General features: G+C 41.6%; 1 protein-coding gene across 4 annotated transcripts in view; it reads right to left on the bottom strand.

Annotated features, from left to right (window-relative positions):
- Nucleotides 1-2,390: 2,390 nt before the first annotated feature.
- The window catches only part of TUNAR (transmembrane neural differentiation associated intracellular calcium regulator), a 34,941-nt gene continuing 16,113 nt past the window's right edge, over nt 2,391-21,218 (bottom strand). For 2 of the 4 annotated variants that reach the window (XM_074957157.1, XM_074957158.1), the window contains 2 exons: nt 17,177-17,276; nt 2,391-3,139 (listed from right to left, as the gene is read on the bottom strand). In XM_074957157.1, the coding sequence (XP_074813258.1) occupies nt 2,954-3,139; nt 17,177-17,272 (282 nt within the window). In that variant the 5' untranslated portion in view covers nt 17,273-17,276 and the 3' untranslated portion in view covers nt 2,391-2,953. The remainder of the gene's footprint in view (nt 3,140-17,176; nt 17,277-21,218) is intronic. The other 2 variants (XM_074957160.1, XM_074957159.1) reach the window with 2 other exon arrangements.

Genomic DNA, 21,218 nt, shown 5'->3' with positions numbered 1-21,218 from the left:
GGGGATTGTCTGCCCTATTCCTTGCAGTTTGCCCCGAGTATAATATTCTCAGTGTGGCCCATCCAGGCAACCGGTCACAAGTGTATTCTACAGTGTCATCAATTCTCATTATTTTATTGTGGGGCTTGTGATATTTGGTGGTTTTCTTAAAGCCCCAGCCCCTGGGGTCTTGTGATTACAAAATCATCTTGCCTTTCCTTTAAAAAAAAAAGTAAGTGTCTAGCCCTCTTGATTGTAAACGTGAACCCTAACAGCTCAAAACCCAGATGGCAAATAAAAAGAACCCCAAATGTATTAATTTTTACAACATTTTCGTGGGTTTTAAACCAATCTCAAGATTTGCTAGGCCCTGTCTCATGTTGTTTGCACATTCAGGGTTGGCACGACTGATTCTATCTTACTAAATCTCCAAGAAGTAGGTTCTGCAAGTTCTTAGCTTTTGATTTTAAGATAAGCAATCAGTATTTAAATACTGCTGGTTCAAATTAGAGGCTCCTTTCTTTTGGGGCTGGCCCTGGGTTTGAGATGCCCTGTGTCAAATAAGATGTGTAAGCGCCTCAGACTTTCAGAATCATCCTGGTACATTTTGGGGAGGCACTGGGGAAGGGGTTCAATGCTGCCATATAGAAGATAGGTGTGCTTGTCACTGATGGGAGCATCCCAACGTGGGAAAGGGGGCAAACAGATTTCATGGTCGGTAACACAGCCGTGGGAGTTTATGCATGCGTTTTGGGATGGCAGTGCCAATGGAGCAGGGATATGCTGACACATAGCGAAATCAATGGCAGTTTTTGACTGAGTAAGGACTGCAGGGCTGGGGCCGATATTGTTTATTCATTGGCTTTTGATTCAGAACAAAGAAAGAATGCCCATACATACTCTCTGAGCACCTTACCCATTCTTCAAAATGACAAAACCAGGATGCAGCACCAGCTCGATCCAGGTGATATCAAGCTGACAATAAACACATTAATAATACTTTTTTGCATTCCCAAAGATCAGCTGTTATCAAAACACTTTACAAGCATGGATGAATTATGCCTTATACTCCCCTAATTGCGTAAGCCTCCTTCCTAGTCTGTCCTATTTCTATTCAGACCTCCGCTCGTGTGTTCACTCTTTCAAGGCTTCATTGGCCTGTCACTTTATCATTATCACACAATTCTCTCTGCCCTTTCAAATTGTGTTGGCTTTCATTTAATTTTGTTCGCTGACCTTTTCCTTCTTCCTAATATGTTTGTCAGTTAGTGCCTGACTTCACAAGATAGTGAGTACGTCCCTTCTGGGAGGTATTGCTGAGTGCCTTCTGGGGCCAGGCCCTTCTGGTGCAGGGTAAAGTTCTGCCTTCTTAAGGTCAGATCGTGCATCATGAAATCAATGGCAGTTTTGTCATTTATTTCAGTGGAGCAGGATCTAGAATTAGGGTCCTAATCCAAAGTCCACTGATGTCAGTGGGAGCCTTTCCATTGACTTTGGTCTACACATAACTCCCATTGATTTAAATGTGGGTTCCATATGTGTCTCTGACAACTCAATTTGGTCCATAATTTAGTAAGAAATTTTCTGTCCAACCAATTATGGGTCCAATTACATCCTCAGACAGACATGTATGCTGAAGTCAATGGGTGTGGTCCCTGGCTATCTGAGGATAGAAGTGGGATGTAATTTTTAATGACTCAGAGATTCATAAATATTACAGTCAGAAGAGAATGTTATGGTCATCTAGTCTGATCTCCGGCAAAACATAGGCCATAGACTTCCACCCAGTGATTCCAGCATCAAGCCCACAACTTCTGGTTAAGTTAAGGCATGTTTTAAAGAAAGATATAAAGATGTACACCTTCTTTCTAGTCTGAATTTGTCTAGCTTCAGCTTCCAGCTACTGGATCTCATTATGCCTGTCCGCTTAATTAAAGATCTCTCCACTCTCAAATCTTCTCCCTATGTAGGTACTTATCTAATGGGACGGGGTTTAAAGAATGAGTTTGATGAGTTTTCGAATGTCATGTGAGATACCTTAATATCCTTTTCATTTGCCATTGTTCTATAAATAGAGCAATGTCCCTGAAACCAGTCTATAAAGGTCACCTTATAATGTTTTCCCATCTCCTGTATTAAAGAGCAATGCTTTTCAGCTGACATTCCAACTTCAAGTCAAGCATGATGTGAGTTTGTTCCAGACTACAATGAAATGGCTGCAAACAAGATTGGTATATAATTGCTGAAGAGCATCCCATCCATAGTCAACAAAGGGCACTTCATCAAACAGAACCAGGCTGCATGAATACCAGAGTGTCTCCAAATATTTGGTTCATGCTAAAAATATAGCACATTTATTAAAAATATATATTTATAAACATTGGTATGAACAGACACAAATGTCAAGCAAATGAGAAAGAAAAAATAATCGTCACTTATTTCCCCCAACATTTTGTTGTTTTTAGGCAGATCTTGCTCAACAGAATTGTTTTCCCATGATTGCACCATATGTTCATTCTAAATAAAAAGCCTGTCAGTTTCAATGTAAATAAAATTGAAAAGTCAAGGAGAAAAAAAAATTGACCTAATGGACCCCAAATCGGTGCTATGTAGCTATCTTTAAGAGTATACGGTATACATTAGTAATTCTAAATAGTGTACAGTCTCTTTCTATTGTGTTTGTATCCGAGATTGAGTTCTTCAAAGCTGCTACTTACATAATTGCAGTCATTCCCCCAAAGCCAAACCCAAATAAAAAGGGAAAGGAGCAGGACAGAAGAGTTTAGCTTGTTACTGCGTGAAAAGGTCTTGTTAAATGAATTGTGCTTCAGCTTTCGTTGCCTGCAGGCAGAGCATTTACGATGTGGTAATATAGTACAGAATCAATTCTGATTAAGCAACATGTCAATAGCCTACAATGTTTGTTGTCGCCGTTAGAGGCCGTTTCATCGGTTCTCGTCGTGTGCCTTCTGGCTCACAATGTTGTGTAAATGTACACAAAAATGATCACAATGAGGTTCAGAATTGTTCCAATAATCCCAAGCATTGCCAGGATGGTTTCTTCTTTGCTCTCCTTTTCTTGATTGCCTTTATCGTCTTCATTCCCACTAGTGATTACCATCTTGGTGGCCAGTTTCTTTATCCTTCTCCTCAGGCTAACCTAGAATTAGAAAGTGAATTGTTAGTTACAATGACTTGTTTCTAATATTGGAGCCAGTCCTTACCCCATCATATTTTATAATAAGGGTACATTTTAAAATAGTTTATAAAGGGGCTCACAAATGACTAACAGATGTTTTAATAAATGCTTAATCAAATGCTATAGTCAAACACTCAGAAGGTTAGTTATAACTGCCTATAACGGTTTCTACTGATGTGCTTATGACCATAACATACTACTCATGTCTGTAACATGATTATAATGTGTATTAACTTTATAAACTGTTTATAAATGTACCTTTCATATAAAGTGTGTCTTCTGACTCAGACAAACTCCCACTGAAGTCCGTGGGAGCTTTGTCTGCATAAGAACAGCAAGGTACAGCCCATGAAGTGGTGGGGAAAGTTGGTTTAGACTATAGGACTATGCAGCAAATGGGTAAGAGAAGTAAAACTGAGCAGACCTTGTTTCTTTTAAAAGGAAACACAACACCACAAAAACATTTTGTTTCCTGACTACAAGGAAGACAACAGTGACTGCAATAAATAATTCAGAACAAAAGCAGAGACAAAATAACCCCCCATCTTCACTTTTTTCCTTATTCTTAATATAAGATAAAAAGTTACTTGCAGCGCAGTCAGCCGAAAAGTATCAGACCCTCCAGTGTGAAGGATTCAGACATTTTCTAAGGAGCAGCCTCAGATCCTGTGAGGCTCCTACAGAGGGGAGTCTTCAGTTTGTGCCAGTTCCAGCTTTCCAGCTGATGGCTCTGGGTCTGTTGTGTAAGCTCCGAAGTCCCACAAACCTGGAAAGGGCCATTTTGTTTCCCAACACAAAATGACCCACCAAGATCTGGGTTCAGGTTACATGCTACCTGAGCTCCAAGGCTGCACTCTGCAATTCCTCCCCTGGGGGGGGGGGTGTCACAAAATGTGGTGAAAATGCCCAATCAGCATATTTTATGGGTGGGCTTTACACAGAACAGAAGGGAGAACATGCACTGTAGATCAACTGTTCCCTGTCTCCTCCCCACAGCCACCCACTTAGGGTACACATCTACACTGCAATTAAACACCTATGGCTGGCCCATGTCAGCTGGCTTGGGCTCACGTGGGTTGGCCTATGGGGCTGTTTAATTGGAGTGTAGGGCTCTGGGATCTTCAGGTGCTCCAGCCTGAGCCCAGACATCTACACTGCAATTAAACAGCTTCGTAGCCTGAGCCAGCTGACACGGGCCAGTCGCAGGTGTTTGATTGCCGTGTAGACGTACCCTTACCCTGATCTCAGTGAGGCTGGTGAATCACACTGAGATAATGCTGGAGTGTATACAGAAGAGGGGCGAAGGACGAACACCCAGTTAACCACCTGTTGTGGTTTTCACACAGCTCTTCCCTCCATGCAGCACAGGAGGGGAAGCATAAAGGTCACACCTTGCAAGCTGAGTGCAGCCTTGAATGACAGGAAGATCTGAGCCCGGGTGGGAGAAAAAGGTAGAAAAGATATGGTATCGAGGGGGCCTTTAAGGAACTGAGGAAGCTGGGCTGCCGTGAGAGAGAGAGAGAGAGAGATTGGCTAGAGAGGATGAGTCTCTACGCTTTGTGATTTCTGTGTATTTTCCATACTGTAACTACAGAGTGCATTCTTAATGAATGCCTAGAACGATATTTTAGGTTCAATGCTGGCAGGGCCATGTGAAAGGGGGTAAGCAGTGCCAATTCCACACACAATTACTTGGCTCTGCACACGAACTAGCATTAGCAGACACACATGATAACACAATGGGGCTTAGCATCCCCACATGGTTTGGTGGAAGATGAGAACGACTGGATCAAAATCTGGTGGGCATCTGCAGCAAGCACAAGACAGTAGCACCGTGCACCTGAACAGAGCAGCGATAGACAATGTTCCACAGTGCTGTGACCCACCTCTGCTTCTGGTAACCTGCCCTAGGGCAGCAGAGATCCCACTTAGTACCTTTTGTGAGTAACTGCTGCTATCCACACTGTGCTGGCTTAACCAGGACTTGGCCCTGAAAGTTCTCAGTAGAATCTTTACAAAAAGCTTTTAAGATAAGTTCACCTCAGAAAGAATTCATATCCTCCCATCGTTGTATCATCCCAAACACGTGTCAGTCTGACACCACATCACAAACCTACACACCAGGCCATCACGTAAATATATCATCACATCTCCAAACCCATGAATCAGTTGGGTTGCCCATCTGCTCAAACACTTTGGTAGCCATGATGCTTTCCCTATAATAAAGTGATGAAATTGGTCCCAAACATAAAATCCATTGCAGGATTTGAGTCTCTGCTCAAGAAAAAAGCTCCAAACCAAATCAAATAAAAATCCCAGGCCTGGAACAAAGGGAAGTTGCAAATCAATATTGGGGGATGTCAAGTTGTGTGCCAAAGCCTTATACAGTAGCTACCTATAGTGGGTTCAATTCTATGAGATACTGAGCACCTCCCCCATGGTGTTGAGCACTCTCCGTTCCCATTGAGTGCAATCAATACCTTGCAGGTTCACGCCCATTCTGTCTAGGGCTAGCCAGTGCTGTCCACCCCTCATTTTTAGCAGCACTAAATGCACTAACTTTGAAACAAAAACATTCATAGAGGGTAGTGGTCTTGATCCTGCAGGCTGCAAAGCACTGCTGGCAAAATGACAGAGATCTAGAGTTTCAGAGTAGCAGCCGTGTTAGTCTGTATCTGTAAAAAGAAAAGGAGGACTTGTGGCACCTTAGAGACTAACAAATTTATTTGAGCATAAGCTTTTGTGAGCTACAGCTCACTTCATCGGATGCATGTAGGGGAAAATACAGCGGGGAGATTTATATACACAGAGAACATGAAACAATGGGTGTTACCATACACACTGTAACCAGAGTGATCAGGTAAGGTGAGCTATTACCAGCAGGAGAGAAAAAAAACAAATCTCCCCACTGTATTTTCCACAGTATGCATCTGATGAAGTGAGCTGTAGCTCACGAAAGCTTATGCTCAAATAAATTTGTTCGTCTCTAAGGTGCCACAAGTACTCCTCTTTTTTTTTTTTTAAGAGATCTAGAGTGCCATGTTTGCTCAATACGGCCCTGATTTCTGCAATGAGCTAATCGTGTGCTATGTGGTGTTGAGCGCCTTCAAATCCCTTCGATGTCAATGAGGTTGTCCCAGTGGTATTCAGCACTTTCACTCAGGCCTCACCTGAGTGGAGTAGTTCAGCACAACATGGAGAAATAAATATACCACATTCAGCAACAGGAGCTGGGCACTGGGGGGGAAATGTGTGCGCAGAGAAAGGATGTGGTCAGGGCATAGGTATTTACATGTAATCCAGTGCACAGGTCTGTCAGTTACTCTTGCTGCCAGCCAGGAGCTGTTGCTCACTGGAGAGAGCTTATGAGCGGCACTTAGAAGAAAGCGAAAGCAATGGAAGTTTCAGTGCTACCGTATCTCTAACAGCCAATAGCAAAACGCCTGCATTATCTGCTGCCCTCATCTTCCTTAGTCTGATTGACTCATGAGTAACAAGCACCCTGTGGCTCAGCACTGCTCTCGCACAACCTTCATGCACTCTGCAGGCTCAAACCCGGGGACTCTGAACTACACGCTGGGCTTAGTATGGGGAGTGCTGAGCATTGCTAGCTCTCACTACTCTTGAAAGAAACAGAGAGTCTGAGCACCTAACAGGATTGGGTCCTAAATATGACCTTATTAGTACCTGACTTGGCCCAGTCTAGCACTATTGCAGTCCATGGAAGTTTGAACATTGACGTCAATGAGAGCAGAATCAAAATTACTTTTACAAATGTAGGGACTGATCGTGCGAGAGGCTGAGCATTCTCATCTCCCCATGTTGTCAATGGCAGTTGAGATCATTCAATATGTGGCAGGATCAGCCCCTTAATCTTCACCCCTCTAGCAGGCAGAGGTATATTTTGCTACTGCAAAACTATCTGCCCACCGTTTTAGTATAATTTGCCTCATTCCAGACAAGTCTCTCCCTCTGGCTTGCTGTGCTCCTCTTTCTTCTATCCAACTCTTGGCAGCTTCTATAGTTCCTTTGGTGCTGTGATCTCTTTTATACCATGCTGTATTGTATTTTTGAGAGCCTTACACCACTTCATTCCCTTCAAACATTTTTTTAAAGCTGATAAGTCTTCGCTCTCATTGACCTCACAGCATTGACCAAAGAGGATTTAGAGAATAACTGACCAGGTAGACCAGGAAAGCAGAAAATTCAGACTGAAGATCAGCACGGAGAAGACAAAAATGATGGCAATTGGAAGGCAAGAGGAAGAGGTAAAACTCGGAGACAAAGAATTAGAACAAGTGGAAAAATGTGTGTACCTTGAAGGACTGGTATTGAAGGGTGACAATTGTGAAGATTAGCCTCCTTTGTGCAGCTACGCATTAGCCACTACTGTATTAGGAAAACTCTGCAGAAGCTGGAAGACTAAAGAAATTTAGGTAAAAACAAATATCAGCATATATGAGACAACTCTCATGCTGATACTGCTGTATGGGTCAGCAAGTTGGAATATAAGGAATGCCAAAAAATGATAGATATTGACTGCAGAAATCAACGGGTTGCGGGGAATGCTGAGTTTCAAGATGACAAAAAGAAAAAATGAAGTGATAAGAAAATGGCTAAGGCAAGAAATAATGCGGTTACAGATGATCCAAGAAAGATGGCTGCGGTGGTTTGAATGTGTGTTAAGAATGGACCCGGAAAGGATACCACAAATGGGAATACATACCAGAGCGCAAGGAACTAGAAATGAGGATGTATTGGCTAGACATGGGGAAAAATTAAAGAGGTCAAAAAGGTTTAAAGATTAACAAAGCCGTGAAGCTAGTACAAGACAGAAAACGTTGGAAAGTCTTCATTTGGCTCCATCATTGCTGCTGAACTGATGGGCGGCAACCAAAGAAGAAACCTTTACTCAAATAACAATACTGTTTCCCTAGCCAAGAATTCATCTGTTGACATAGTATTCCATTGCATGTACAATAACAACTTGATTATTACATAACAGCCCGGTCATCCAAGTATTACCTCACTCAGAATTAATCTGCTCCTTGCTTCATTTTGTGAGATCCATTATCATTTTAATGTAATCTCTGGGAAAGTGTAATATTCTCTTTACTCTACTGTGAGCAGGGGAGGAAGGACGAGCCAGTGGTTAGGGCCTTAGTCTGGCACACAGGAGCCCATAGCTCAGTTCTCTGCCCTGCCACAGCTGTCCTGTTTGTTCTTAAGCAAGTCACTTTGCCTCTCTGGGTCTCAGTTTCCCATCCATAGACTAGAATAGCAGCACTTCCCCACGAGGATGTTGTGAAGATAAATATGGTGAATGCTCAGATACTACAGTAATGGGAGCCCTCAGAGTACCTAAAATGGATAGGTTACCATAGGCAGAGTCCAAATCCAATCGTATTGTAACATGGCCGCTAGCACATCTATAGGACTTCCTGGCCACTGGGAACTTCACCGTGGCAATGAGGGGTGGAAGGGGGGACACTTAGATCCTCCTCCTCCGATAGCACAGACCAGTCACAACTGAAGTAAAACTGCTCTGTTAACAGTAGTGATTCTATGACACAGAGTCATTAAGATTCTGAACAAGAGCAGCAGCAAGTACACGCAACCCAACTTACTGCAGTAGGTTTGCCACATCTAAGATCTGGCACACATCCCTAAAGAACTGCCTGCACTAATATGTTTGATGGACTTTGTACATGCTGGCACTTTGATTTGCTCTTGAAAAAGTTTTGGAAGTGAAATGACTCATGAGTACAAGTCATTATTTATAAGGTCCTCAATTGGATTAAAGGCTTATTCTGAGTGCCCTGAACTCCGATGGGCTCCGGCAGAGCTAAGCGTGATCGGTGACTTGTGGGAGATGCTTTGCATTCTGCTGGATCATCCCCATGCTATCATGTATTATCTGAACAACATTTTGAAAAGCCCCCTGGGCCAGATCCTCAGGTGGTATAAATTAGCAGAGCTCCACTGACTTCTATGGAGCTACATCAGTTAACACCCTCTGAGGATCTGGCCCATTATGTTCAATCTAGCTTGAAGATCAGATGCTATAAATTCTGCATGCTTAATCCATAATCACAGACAATCACCAGCAAAATTGTTCTGATATTTAAACTTGCTTACAGTCCCCAGGCTATTAGCTGTGATGACACATTAACAGATATGAGAGCTTTCATTTTCTGAAGACAGTTTCACCCTCCAGGGATGAGAAATACACAGCAAAACTGGTTTTGATTAGTAAACTGAAGAGGACACTGAAATCATGCAAAGAGTTCATAAGCTGTTGAAGTGTGACACCTTCCTTATCTCACAAAGGAGGGAAGCTCTAGCCGTGCTCAAATTACAAAGCAGGGGAAGAGAGGATTCTAGAGAGTGTAACCCACTTGAACATCAGGAGTTTGAAAAGTCAGATGGAAGTGATTTTTCTAAAGTTCTTTTAATCACATTGTCCCTTTAAGGATGAAGTTGGGAGGGAAAGTTGAGTGCCGTGCTCAGCGCCAGCCAGTCATTCCCAGTAGCATTAAGAGATACTGTGCTGCCGGAGGTGCTGTTTTTGGAATGAGATGTCAGACAGCATCCTTAGCTCCTGTGTTTTGCTAAAGATCCACTGGCAGTTTTTGAACAAGTTGCTATGGCAAAGTTCCCACATTCTACCTGCATAGAATCCCTATGCCATTCCCATGGACAGGATATTCTTCACTTTCTGGCCTAAACTGCTGAGTTGTGCATTGTGTGCTCTTAAACAGTAGTCATGTTCCTCCCCAGAAGCATTTCAGCGGTGGGTGCAGAGACTCCTGCCTTTGTTCATAAAGATCCTACGGATGCTTTGGGATGAAGAGCATCGTATAAACGTGAGGCATCATTAAGACAAAGAGAAAGAAAAGAGGGGAAACACAGTGTCAGTTTATGATGGGCTTGAACCAAAATCCCATGCATTTAGGAATGTTTGGATTTGAATTTCAGGGCTCAGTCCAAATGCCAGTGAAATTGTGGGACACCTCACAATGTTTCTGTGCCGAGATATTAGCCTCCTTTGGGCAGCTCTGGATCTTTTATGCAGTGCTAGAATGGAATGGAATTCACATCTTCTGAGATTCATAGTCCAGTGTCTCAATCACAAACTCATCCTTCCTGAGAAATAAAAACAAAGAATCTCTGCAGCAACAACAACTGGATGCTGGAAGATATAGATGTGTACCCTCCTTGTAATATTAGATGTTATCTTATAAATCAATAAACAGGAACCACAATTTATTTATCTTTGAATAATATTCCTCATTGGCATCCATTCCTGTTATTAAATTAAAACCATTTGGAAAAACACAAAAATAAAAAACCTTCAACATTTGTATTGTTATACTCCAGTGCGATATAGTGTTAACCAAAATACTTGAAGGAATTTGATTAGGAAAGGGGGATATGCTAAAGCAACTGCTTCCAGGTCCTCGGATCTCAGCTCATCAAACTCATTCTCTAAGGTCCTTCTGGAGTTATCTTTTACAAATAACAGACCACGAGGACTTATAAAAAAAAAATGGAATCGCCGTGACTCAATGAGAGACAGCCCTTCAATTACCAGCAAAGAGTCACATAACCTTTGTCATAGGCAGTCTGAAGAATTGTCCTAATGTCACTATAAATTGTATTTCATACTAACCTGCCATAGAAAGACATTTTAAAAAATATTCATAGAAGAACATTTTTGTTTCTATAGAAAGAGCTAAGAAATAATATAAATTTGGAATCCAGTTCTTGACTGGTATAACTCCCCTGACTTCAAGTTACACCAGGAAACAATTTGGCCCTTAGCGTGACAAACTATTTTTAAATGAAGAAGCACTTTGCAATGGAATTATGAAGTGAGTCTTCCTTTAACAAGCATACTATAATCTGCTTTGTACAAATAGGAAGAATTGTCATCAAAATATCTAGCAACATAACACAACACTTTATAATGCAACTTCTATCTTAGGTACATAGCAATCACCTATTTAGCCTGAAGACTCAGCTTTCAGTTCCACCAGTATCTTTGCTCTGAAAACTAACTACAGCCATGGCTGGTAACACCTCATGTTATTCAGGTTGACCAACAGTTCCCATTATTAGACCCTGTTTTCAGTTGCTTAAAACTTTGCCAGATTTTAACAGTTTGGGCTGAACTTTTTCATGCAAGGTGTCTGCCTCAGGCTGATTTTTTTTTTAAAAAAAATCAGCCAAAACAATTCAGCTATTTCTAAGAATGAGGCTAGGGGAACATATATTCTGCCCAGGTTAAAAAATTCTTGAGACCTCTTTGAAAAAATCTAATGCCCTCATGCTTTGGAGCAGGGACAAACTCCCCTGAAATTTGGCTGGGGAGATTGCCTTTTTCTGTCCCTGTCAAAATTTGCCCACATTTGGCCAAGTTGAAAAAAATTACAGTTTGCACATGCTCAGTGGAGACTTTGATTTTAGCAGCTAAAATCTCCAAAGATTCCATCTCCTGACTGAGCACGCTCAGGCCCCTCACAGCTTCTAGTGCTGACTACACTGTACATGTGGCATCCTCAGAAAGCAACTGAGCATGCTTTACCTCCTCACAGCTCCTGACTACGCACACGCCGTCACCACAGAGTGACTGAGCATGCTGGAACAAGATAGCTAGGGAGGTTGTGAAATCTGCATCATTGGAGGTTTTTAAGAACAGGTTAGACAAATGCCCGTCAGAGATAATATTTAGTCCTGCCACAGTGCAGGGAACTGGACTAAATGACCTATGGAGGGCCCCCTCCATTCCTATATTTCTATGATTCTATGCTCCATCCCAAGGCTGTGGGGTGAAGCCAGACTTACCCTCCAATTGCTGATCCCAGCTGCTATGGGTCAGACATTGAAAATGATAGCATTTCTCCTGTGCTTTCAGTTAGTCCCCCAGCTGGCACCCAGGCAGTGTCGGGGAGGAAGCTATGTGATTTGTATGAAAAGGAGACAAAAGCAGGACCAGGGAGGACTGGGCGCTGGGAGGACACCAAAACAAAACACGCTGCTGCACAAGCTTCTCCACCTGGGAGAGGGAGAGTGAACAAGCAATACCTGACAGACATATAGTTACGTCATTTTAATGCACTCCTGGAAGGCACTCAGATACTACAGCCATGAGCATAAGGTATACGTCCTTAGCTATATAGAAAAGAATAGCTGATTAAGAAAATGAACCGGGATTGGGAGCCAGTTGGTTGGGGATGGGGAAACACTGAGACTGGATGAGGAACTGAGAGACTGGGACTAGGAACCAGGAGGGAATGGCAGTGAAGGGAGACATAGCTGACAAGGTCTTGGGGGCGTACTGGTACTAACTAGGCAAAGAGTCTGGAAGAAGTAGCCAGTAACAGGGGAGAAGTATACATTGTATAGGGAGCTTAGGCACCTAATTCAGGTCTATGGATTCCTCTAGGTGGCAGGCACCTAAATGTTATGCATTGCAATGTTGAGTCTAAGTCTCCTTTGTAGATTTAACCGGCAGAGCAAAGCCCTTTCATATTTGTCTATGGTCCACTATCCGTCCCTTTGCAAATATACAGTTTGTCTAGAGATTTACTAGATTATTTGCAGATGGCTTCCAATATTATACAGTATACATAATGACCTGTACCATTTTTCTGTCTGCAGTGGCTAGTGTACTATATAAAGAACATATTTTGATGTTTAATGTAATGCAACATATATATCATATTGCCTCAAGGACATAGTAGGTTGTATCAGTTTATCTGATGCATCCTGACATACTCTAATGTAGTGTCAGTAATTTAAAACAATGCTCATATAAAATGGGAATAAAAGCAAGAATTTACCCATAAAACTAAAAGTATTTTCTTGCTACCTTGCACTAAAGGCACTCTTTTAAGGATTTAGACAGAAAAATGAAAGTTAAGTTACATTTTCATTTATGGACATTGAGCCAAATTCTGCTGTCAGTTACACTTGGATAAATCTGAAGTAATGCCATAGCTTCTAGCAAAATTACTCTGGATTTACATCAGTGTAACCAAGAGCCCCAAATTTGATCCCTGATCTATTACACAGATCTTTCAATAACATATAATAGATTGCCCTTTTCTTACCTATAAAATTTTAAAAGCACTTATCAATTAGGACTTAAAATAGTCAAATTATTTGGGTGACATAAAAATTCAGAGAGGCACAGATACTTCTCTACCCCCATCTTTGGTTAGAGTTTATTGGATGTTAATAGCTACCAGAAGTCCCTAGTGTGTAGGAAGAGCACAGGATCATGGAAAATTGGTGTGGTGAATAGTTTGTAGATAGGAACATTTGCAAAATATATTTTTTTAATTATTTGCAACAACTCTTAGCACTTATTTTTCAAAACTGAAAATGTAATGCAGCTAACAGTAAATTTATACACCTAGGAACAAAGAATGTAGGCCATACTTATAGGATGGGGGACATAATCCTGGGGAACAGTGACTCTGAAAAAGATTTGGGGGGCATGGTGGATAAACAACTGAACATGAGCTCCCACAGTGCGATGTTGTCACCAAAAGGGCTAATGCCATCCTTGGATGCATAAACAGGGGAATCTTGAGTAGTAGAGAGGATATTTTGCTTCCATATTTGGCACTGATGTGACACCCACTGGAATACTGTGTCCAGTTCCAGTGTCCACATTCAAAAAGGATGTTGATAAATTGGAGAGGGTTCAGAGAAGAGCCCGAGAATGATTAAAAGATTAGAAAACCTGCCTAATAGTGATAGACTCAAGGAGCTCAATCTATTTAGCTTAACAAAGAGAAGGTTAAGGGGTGATGTGATTACAGTCTATAAGTACCTATATGAGGAACAAATATTTAATAATTGGCTCTTCAATCTAGCAGAGAAATGTATACCATCCAATGGCTGGAAGTTGAAGCTAGAGTAATTCAGAATGAAAATAAGGCATACATTTTTAATGGTGAGAGCATTTTTAATGGTGAGACTGCTGCAGGCTGCCTTGATTCAAGATGCACTCCATCAAAATGGCCATCATCTCCCATTACTTGTAATAGGAATAAAGTAAATCTGCTCTCAAGGAAGATGGGAAATCCCTATGCTCTAAGGAGGTGAACAGAAACAGTGTGAGCAGCCAGTGAATGGGCTCAAAGGCTATCTGGGCAAAAGGCAGCTTGTGGCCTCAGTCAGTCCAATGGAGAATAATAGGAGATGGTAGCCATTTCAAAAGAGGGCAGTTCCTCATGGAATTCTCTGTTGTATAACATTATTCTGCAATTTCTGCTGAAGGAGAAACTGAGCTATGAAGAAGAATGGGGGGAAATTACCTGTAATCATAGAATAATTCTTCATATATTGCCTATTCACAAGATTTTATGAGTTTTAATTATATGGAAGTTTGAAATGTCTGCTTTAGTCCATTATTAACATCATTTGGGACAAAAAGGGTTTGCAATTGAAGATGAAACTTCTTGCAAATTCTCAGAAAAATCATTCATCCTCAGATGAAGTGTTATTATTTTGGAGAGGATTTGCTGATTCTTCCTGCATAAAAGAGGTTGAATCCCTGCTTTAAGTTTGAGCTCATCCTTAACCATATAACTACAACTGGTGCCTCCTTAATATGCAGAGAGCCCTAGAACCTGAGAAGGGAGAAGGAAAAATACTGCAGGGATGATAGATACTATGGTGCCTGGAGCTATGGCACAATGTAAGCTAAAGAGACAGTTGTACTGATTAATGTAAGAAAGTGGGGTAATTATACTTTGCTTTTTTCAGTCATAGATCTTACAGTATTTTACAAAGTAGGTAATTATCGTTATCGCCACAAGTGCATGCAGAAACTGAGACCTATGGCAGGAAAGTGACTTACCCAAGATCACGCAGCTTGTCAGTAGCCAGGAATGCAACCCAGTTTTTCTGGCTTCCAGTTCAGTGTCCTATCCACTGGACTAGATCTTCAGTTGCTGTAAACTGACGTAGCTCTATTAAAAACAATGGAGCTTCACCAGCTTACACCAGCTGAGGATCTGGCACACATGTTTTTAACAAGTCAATCTGCTGCATCCGTACTTTAATCCAGTGTCCAATGGCAATGCAGGAACATAGGTGGAGAACATGATTTATATATTTGCTGGCCTCAGTGAAATCTGTACAACAACAGCAGCGTAGATGGAAAACTCATAACATACACCGATGTGGATGAAAACCATGGTTGTGTGTCTAACATAGCACACTGAAGAAATTATTCAAGAACAGTTCATCCTACTGAAAATATTTCTCCCATAAGACTGCCAAGGTCAGTGTCATCTTGGATTATCTGCTACATAAGTGCCAGCCACACAAGTTAGACCCACCCAGGGGCTGTACACTCTCGGGCAGAAGGTCACTAAACACTCGCAGTTGATCTATGGCTCCTGAGACTTGAAGGAGGAGAACAACTACAAGTATAATGTGCAGGGTTTTTTTTGCTAGCTGAAGTGTATATTATTTTGGTACACAAATAATTGAATAAAACATATTGAAGTGGATTAGAAACTGTGGGCTACCTGAAACTACCTGCTGAAGGCTACCTGCAGAAACTACCTGCCTTATCGGATGCAAAGTCTATTTGCTGCAAAAATGCCAGCCGTAGAATATAGCCTAGACATAGGTGGAGCTAACTGGTCATGAATAACTAAGCATTTTTAGTTCATCTGAGCCATTTACACTGTTAATTGCCTCTTTGGCATCTTCCATTCTTTGTGGGCCTGATCCAAAGTCTAATGACATCAACAGAAAGACTTCCGCTGACTTTGCTTTGGATCAGGCTCTATATGGACCACTCTGGTGCTTAGCAGTAGATTAGGAACCAGCATCGGAAAGCATCATTTTCATGCACTGCACACAGGAGAAACAAAGTAGTGAAAATGTAGCAGGTGTTGCAATGTCTTTCCACTTTACAGACATAGGTACTCAGCAGTGGGCCTCTGGCTAGTCAAGTGCACAGGCGTTGTCTCCAAGCCATAGGTAATATCATCTTTCTTCAGGTATGACTGAGAGGTGCCCCTATCAGGCCCAGGACCCTTTCACTTAAAAGTACTTTGTTTTAATGTCTGGCCTCACCTCAGAAAATGCATGCACATCCAGGGCATTTTAGGCATGGAATACCTCCAGGAATACATCCAACCAAAATTGGCAACCCTAAAGCCAAGTTGCATGGGGAATTTACACAGTGAGTTATTTTTAACCCCTGACATCAAGAGACATAACTTCTCTGTGCCAGAAACCACAGACTGCAGGAGCTAAGGGGTTAAAAGTCTTTATTTGTATAACAACTATATTCACTTCTTGTATTTTAAAAACCTAAGCTAGAGGGGCTTAACACACCTGACTTTACTTTTTAAATAAAATCTGAGTGCTTCACTCAGCAAACTCCAATTTAAAATCACAGCAGGAATGACACTGGGTTGAGACAGAAAGCACTTTTTCCTGATACAAGCCTGTCGATTGATTTTAACAATGGACGTTTTCTTTCCATGGATCCAGTATTTATATTCATTTTGTCATTTGGAAACCTGTCTAGGGAAACATAACATCCCCCTGCACTGTAATTACCATTGCCTACGTTTCATGTGCATGTGTGAAATCGTTCTGGGAGCTATGGAGGTAGCTAGCAGCACTGTCCGGAAGGGGACAGTCTATTCTGTGGAGGGGCTCCTGGAGTTCCAATAACGCTAGAAAGGTCTGTGCAAAAAGCAGCCCTGGCACGGGCTCCCAGGATGGATTCAGATCATTCCTTTCTCCCAATCTTCAGCCACACTGGTAGAAAAACAGCTCTGATTTACAGAAAGGTAAGGTTGTGCCCCTGATATGCTTGACTATGGCTCTATGAAAGAGATGCCTGCTAATGAGGACACCAAAAAGCGTATCTTCCAAAGCTCAAGGCTTCTTTTTCTTCCCATCCCCCTAATTGCTTACTCAATTCTTTGCTCAGTTCTTCTTTTATGTACTTACCTTTTTTTCCAAGAGCAGCTCCGAACTAGGTAGAGGCATTTGCCCACAGTGCTGCTCAGCTTGGGGTTGGGGACAACGTCTGCTCTCATGGCTCATTGGGCTATGGGAACAAAAGGAAGAGAAGCCTGGGATGGCGAGTTTCTGCCTGAACCTACAGTGACTTGCTTGCACTTCCAAAAGCAACTTTCCTTGGCTGATCCTGTAGGCACTTACACATCCCTTAACCAGGACCTCATACCAAAAATACTCCACAAAATCCAAGAAAAGGCTTTGGGATGTTCAATTCTCAGAGATCTTCAGTACAATTCAAACCCACACAGGAATGAACCAAGAACCACCCCTTTGAGTAAGGCACACTGGCAAAATTTGCTTCAAACAACCTAGACTACAAGTGTCAGAAATTTATTTCCAGTGATGTGCTGCTGGTGAGGACCCCTGCATGATCCTTCTTAAATTTCTTCCATTGAAGTTAGGTGACATCCCTCCCGCTGATGAAGTCATCCGCTTTCTGGAAATGGCTTAACTAGCCTTACAATCCCTGGGGCTCAAGAAAATATTGCTGAAAAGCATATGTGTTTACCTTTAGTGTGCACATGGATGGTCTTGTGGCTAACGCACAAGGTTAGGAGTCACCAGAGATGGCATCTAGTGCCATCTCTATCATGGACTTCTCTGTCAGGTGTTGAGGCTCATTAATGTTTGTGAAACTGATTGAGACTCTTTGATCTATGTCAGCATGGAAGTGCAAAATATTATGGTTCTGAGAAAGCACTGAGATCTACTGATGAAAAGTGCTATATACGAGCTAGGTATTATATTAATTATTCATTATTATTTCTTTTTAAATGAATTCCCCCAATTACAAATACTCCTCTCCACAGAGTATGCACTGCTGGAGAGATCCTGTGCACAAGTGTCAGACATTTTATTCCAGTACCTGATTTTCACCATAGCCAGGTACAATACATGCTCCTTCTCCCTCACTCCTATTAGGTGGCAATTAGTACCAAGAAAATTAGAGATTTGCAGAATAAGTGCTCTACAAACACCTCTTTGTAAAAAGCATCTTGCCATCTGTCAAAAGCCATGCCCCTCTCACCCTCTCCAACTATATCTCTGTGCTACCTTCATTCTGTTTTCTGTCCTGACTTGTAATTGTTAATTTTTGCTTTTCTGTTTCTTTTAACTGTCAAAACCACCAAATTAGAATCCCACTGGCTGCATCATCCTCCAGCTAAGGAAGATTTACAGCTGGTTTTTTTAGCATTGAACAATATAGTAAATAATGCAAGTGAAACTTACAAAATATGTTGGCTGACCCAATCTGCAGTTGTTTATAATTGACACAGATGTAGAAATATGGTCATTTTATGGCGGAGAATGAGAAATGCCTCTTTATCAATTCCCCCCACCCACCCCACAATTGTGGAATGGTCCTAAAGGAGATGTGTGACTGGGAGCAGGCCTTGTGAGTGGGGAAAGAAAAGAGAAGCATATGGACTATCACCATATACACTTATGGACTGGCCTAGCATTCCTTGATTACTCACTATCAGTGGGAATTCTTATCTATACACAAGAAATGCCTAATCAGGTCCTTGATACACTGAAGTACGTCTGACACCTGAATCTTTACTAAGGTCCTCAGTGTATAACACATAAATCTCCGAAAAATTCAGGAACAGGGAGGGAGTTTCAGGCAAAGACATAAGTTGTAAAGCCACATTCCACAGATATTCTTTTTAGCTATTTTTATGCAGCCCCACCAGCCTAGTGCTGTTTGCTTGTATATAAAACCTACCAGAAGCCTGATCCAGTTGTTGTTGAAACTAGAGGCAAAGTTCCCATTGACTCCAATGGGAATTGGCTCAGGCCCTACAAGCAGAAGTCACTGAGATCAGAGATTACACCAAAACCAAGAAATGACTTATTTTTAAATTTAAACAATATATCCACCAAAATTTTCAGCTTAAATTTGTTAGTCCTGTGGAAAAGGCCCTAACATTGAATCACTTTGTATGATAGCACAGAGGAGAGTGTCGTGTGACAATAGTAAGAGTCATAGAAAGAGTCCCTTTCTTCTAAAACTAAATAACTTCATAAGTATAAAGAAAACAGTAATATCTCGAAAGTTACAATCTCTCCCTCTCTGATTCAGCATACAGCTTCTGCTTAGAGCCTTTCCCCAGCTCCATCCCTCCACCTACATTCCTGATTACAGATTATAGAACCACGACACCTATTCTTGCAGAGACAACAGTGAACATCGTCACAAAAAAGCAGGAAACACATGCCAAGAGAAGCATCACAGAGGATGAATGAGACAAACATTTTCACCAAAAAAAAATATATATATATATCAATGTGTAATTCATGCTAAGGATAATGACTGGACATGATATTTATTAAATGTTAATAAACACAGCCAGTGAATCCTGCTGTTGCTTGTCTTGTTGCCCGCCTTTTTAAAAACCTGATTATTAATTTGCTTAGTTGGATCTAGTATTTTTTATGGAGGTGGCATTTATTTAGACAGTAAGCTCTTCAGGGCAGGGGATTTTCTTACTGTGTGTTTGTACAGTGCCTACCATGGTGGGGCTCCAATCTCAGTTGGTGCTAGTGTTATAGAAATAACTAATAATAATAATTGTGGTTCAGTGTGCTGAGCACAAGACGAGAAGCAACCTGAGTTTTTAATCACAGATCTACCACTGAGTCAAGGGTTATACTTGGGCCAGTCACTCAGTGAAACTCCCACTGAAGTCCAACATGGCAGTTTTAAATCCCTGCATATAGAGCCTGAAGAGGGAATAGCTGGTATCCTAGTCCACAGGCTTCCTGCCCACAGACAGAGAGAAGGTGGGAGATTGAATTCCTTCCCTCAACCTACTTTGTTCTCCACATGAAGCTCAATAGCACGCGTCAGCTAGAGACACATGCTAACTAGTGAAAATCAAAGGCATTATGATTAAAACCTACTTAGAAAGTTCCTTCACACTGGGAACATCATGGCTTGATATGTTACTTTAAACCTGAAGCATTGCAGTGAGTATCCAGTTGTATAGAGTGATTAACTTTTGAGGCAAACCTTTTTGTATAGACAAAAATAGTTATTCGTAGGGACAAGCTGTTTTGACAACATTCTTCTCTAGAAGAAAATAGCAGCCTTCCTCTTATAGCACAGACTAACTCTAACATAAATCTACATACAGTTTTTATTATATACTATGTGAAAGAAATAGCATCGTTGCTTATTTGCACTGCATCTGCTATAGATAAACTAAGGAGTTAGGGCCAGATCCTCAGCTGGTGTAAGATGGCATAACTCCACTGAAGCCAACAAAGCTATGTCAGTAAACAACATGCAACGTCTTGTCCCCTACTGGAGAAAGAGCCATCAAGTGATGCAGGGCCTGACCCTTTATCATGATACTTAGCATTTTTTACAAGCATTAACCGACTAAGCCTCAGTTTGGGACATGTCAATAAGATTTATTAGCCCCATTTTACAGATGAGGAAACTGACTCACATAGAGGTTGGTAGCCTGACATAAGAACATAACATAAGAACATAAGAATGGCCATACTGGGTCAGACCAAAGGTCCATCCAGCCCAGTATCCCGTCTATCGACAGTGGCCAATGCCAGGTGACCCAGAGGGAGTGAACCTAACAGGTAATGATCAAGTGATCTCTCTCCTGCCATCCATCTCCACCCTCTGACAAACAGAGGCTAGGGACACCATTCCTTACCCATCCTGGCTAATAGCCATTAATGGACTTAACCTCCATGAATGTATCCAGTTCTCTTTTAAACCCTGTTATAGTCCTAGCCTTCACAACCTCCTCAAGCAAGGAGTTCCACAGGTTGACTGACTTTCAGAAATGCTTAGCACCTCAGCTCCTATAAAAGTAACATAAGCAGAGGAGAGAATGGAATTCATCCTGCTAACTCCAGGCCATGGGAAAGAAAACTATGTGGTAGAATTGCAGTTGCAGAACTGCCAAGATCTCTATTCAGTGAATCTGGGACACTGGGACTA

Source organism: Natator depressus, chromosome 6 (assembly GCF_965152275.1).
Source record: "Natator depressus isolate rNatDep1 chromosome 6, rNatDep2.hap1, whole genome shotgun sequence".
In the NCBI taxonomy this organism is placed as follows: Eukaryota; Metazoa; Chordata; order Testudines; family Cheloniidae; genus Natator; species Natator depressus.
Note: the sequence above shows the minus strand (reverse complement) of the source record. Positions and strands in the feature narration are given on the sequence as shown.